This window comes from Physella acuta, unplaced genomic scaffold, assembly GCF_028476545.2.
Source record: "Physella acuta isolate Inbredline_101_S28 unplaced genomic scaffold, ASM2847654v3 ptg000062l, whole genome shotgun sequence".
In the NCBI taxonomy this organism is placed as follows: Eukaryota; Metazoa; Mollusca; class Gastropoda; family Physidae; genus Physella; species Physella acuta.
This window is the reverse complement of record NW_026731582.1, coordinates 296,047-298,954: the sequence shown is the minus strand read 5'-3', so window position 1 is coordinate 298,954 and position 2,908 is coordinate 296,047. Positions and strand designations below refer to the sequence as shown.

Here is a 2,908-nt window from a genome sequence, read left to right as displayed (position 1 = left end):
GAACACACAGCTGCCTGTTTTGAAATTCCACATAAAAAACATCCCCAGTAAAAACATCAAGGAACTCCGTGATGAATCTGTCTAACATCATCAATCACTATCTGGATGGATGCGTCCACTGCCATTCATGATCACAGCTTATGGCAAAAATTAAAATTGGAGATGTAGTAGTAGTTCAACATGAGAATTTTAGAATCCAAGTAAACACTTTATTGAGCCACAGAGCTGAGGAAATATGCAATGTACATGTATCTCCTTGATCTAGATCCAGTGGTTCTTAGCTTGGGTTCGATCAAACCCTAGGGGTTCGGTGATTCAGGCTCAGGGGTTTAGCGGAGGTCAAAACACACTCCCGACCCGTTTGATTCACGATCGGATTTGTCAGTGGGGACGATAGAACTATTATGTGCATATGAAACTTGTGCGGGTATGTTTAAAAATGTTGAGAACCATAGATCTGGAATTTTTATCTATTACATTGAACACGATATTCAAGATATCTTTAAAACTTTTTTAAAAAAGAAAATGTATCAACTCCTTACAGTTATTTAAACTGCTTCAAAAAATATTTGTTCTATCTCAACAATAGAATTTTCCAGCATAACTATTTTAACTTGAGCTGTAAAACCATCCAAGAAACGACGCAATAAAAACTTTGTTTAAAATTTTTCAGCTTTAAAAGTACAAACTAAAAAAAATCAATGCCCTCATAAAAGGACATTAAAAAAAAGAAAACCCGCCCTTTAATTTTCAAGACGTCTTTTATCTAATTATCTTTTAACAATTCAAAACAAAGCGATGAGACACGTAGACAAATCATGATACAAATGAAATCAATTGAAATATCAGGTAAAAAGTAGAAAAGATTTTATAAAAATCAAAAGAGAATGTGTCTGGACTCTTGCTCAAATGGCGTGGTAAAATCTTGACACGCTTCGATGCGCTTTATGTCAGCTCTAATTTCTTCCTCTGTGACGTCATGTTATTACGCGCGACATCTTTGGCTTTCAACAGCTAACGCGCAATTAACCTATTGATTAGATAATCACCTCCGTTGAAAGTGTTTTCAGCAAATATTATCGATCTGACTAATCAATACATTGTGTACGTGATTAGGATTATCGATGTTGCCTTTGTTAAACTTGGCGACCTAGCTAATAATACATTAGTACGTTTGCATGCATTCATCTTTTGTACACTTAATTATAAAGCAAAGTAAAAACGAAATATTTCAGAAGTTTTTTTTTTTGCACTGAGCTATCTGGTTGTCGATTGAAAACTTCACGGTTGGCTGCGTTTCAAAAAGATAGTTTATTTCTGTTCAATGAAGTACTAACGCGACTTTGTGTTGTGAAATGTTGCAGCATTTACGTGGCTATATATACAACAACCACACCAGCAGCTAAATATTTGGTTAGGAAAAATTTGCAAAACTCGCGTCAATTGTGTTCGTAGAATAAATGCGTAGACGAGGCTTAAGCTGGAAACAGGGAAGTTGATATATAATTCTTAAGCATGACGTCCAATACGACTAGCACCAACTCTACAACGGAGCCGTACTTCATCGTGTTTGTAAGTGACCGCGTGTACACCCTCATCCAGTACATCATCTTCTACTGCATCTGGCCCGTCGTCATCCTCGCCGGCATTCTATCCAACACGCTCAACATCGTCGTCTTCGTCAAAATCGGTGTCAAGGACAGCATGATGGCATCGTTTCTAGCACTGTCCACTACTGACCTCGCCTACCTGTTGTGCGCATCACTTCCTGCCTCTGCAACAATTATTGGACTTTCTGGCACCATGAGCTCCATGCCGATAAACGCGTTTTTTCTAGCAGGAGTCGCCGTGCAGTACCAAGCTCTATTTTTAGACATTTCTCTAGGAATCATCGCCTACGTCTCCGTAGCTAAATGCTGCTGTGTTGTCATAGCCCTCAAGTTTAAATCCGTGTTCACATTAAAGCGGACGTTCGTCGTGTTAGTTCTCATAATTTTGGCAGCACTGGCTACCAGACTTCCGGTTTTCACCTCCATGGGTCTCAGCTGGGTCTGGAATTCCCAAACCAACAAGTCCCAGTTGGTCGGTTGGTTTACCAAAGACTTCAAACCGTCGATTGATTTCGTCAACGCTTTAAACAAAACCGCCTACCCCAACGTTATTTTCGTCATCGTTCTCATCTGTTCCATCATCCTTTCATCGTCTTTAGTTGAAGCTTCGGCAGTTAGGATGAAAATGACGTCGGGAGGTAATAAAATAAACGCATTTTCAACAAAACAACAATCTGGTCATGACGGTGGATTTGAAAACCACGAAGAAAAGTTTTCAACAACTTTGAGCAAACGTGACATCCACGTGATCCGACAAGTTGTCACGGTGGCGATCACGCTGATGATCACGGTGCTGATTCTGTCAGTTATCAGCCTTGCTGACGTGTTCGTCCCTGACTTCTACTCCACCGGCAGGTACAGGCAGCTCTTCAACATCATCGAGACCATCGGCTACACCTGCACGCACCTGCACGCAGGTGTTCACCTGGCTATCTACCTGAGGTTTAACTCACAGTTTAGGACCACCTGCAGGCAAATGTTTGGTATCGAAACCTAGGTCGAAACCTGTCTCTGAACACTAATTTTCATTAAATCAAGCTAGAAATTAGTTTAAACCACGAGAATAAATTTTTCTTTTCGTTTTACTTTTAATTTAATTTAATTTAATTTTTTTTCATTTTACTTTTTATTTTATTTTATTTTAATTTTTTTTCCATTGTACTTTTTATTTTGATTTTAATTTATTTTTTCATTTTACTTTTATTTTATTTTATTTTTTTGCCGTTTTACTTTTTTTTCGTTTTACAACATAGTTAACATATTATTATAACTATAATTTAATGAGTGAAAATTAGTAT

The 2,908-nt window shown here is 38.0% G+C and overlaps 1 protein-coding gene across 1 annotated transcript; it reads left to right on the top strand.

The window, feature by feature from the left end:
* The first annotated feature begins 1,515 nt into the window (after positions 1 to 1,515).
* Positions 1,516 to 2,607, top strand: LOC131949669 (uncharacterized). The gene has a single exon (XM_059311530.1). The coding sequence runs from the start codon at positions 1,516 to 1,518 to the stop codon at positions 2,605 to 2,607; it is 1,092 nt and encodes a 363-aa protein (XP_059167513.1).
* Positions 2,608 to 2,908: the final 301 nt, after the last annotated feature.

Excerpts from the sequence above, each read along its gene's own strand:
- LOC131949669 (XM_059311530.1), top strand. The coding sequence starts at position 1,516 with ATGACGTCCAATACGACTAGCACCAACTCTACAACGGAGCCGTACTTC.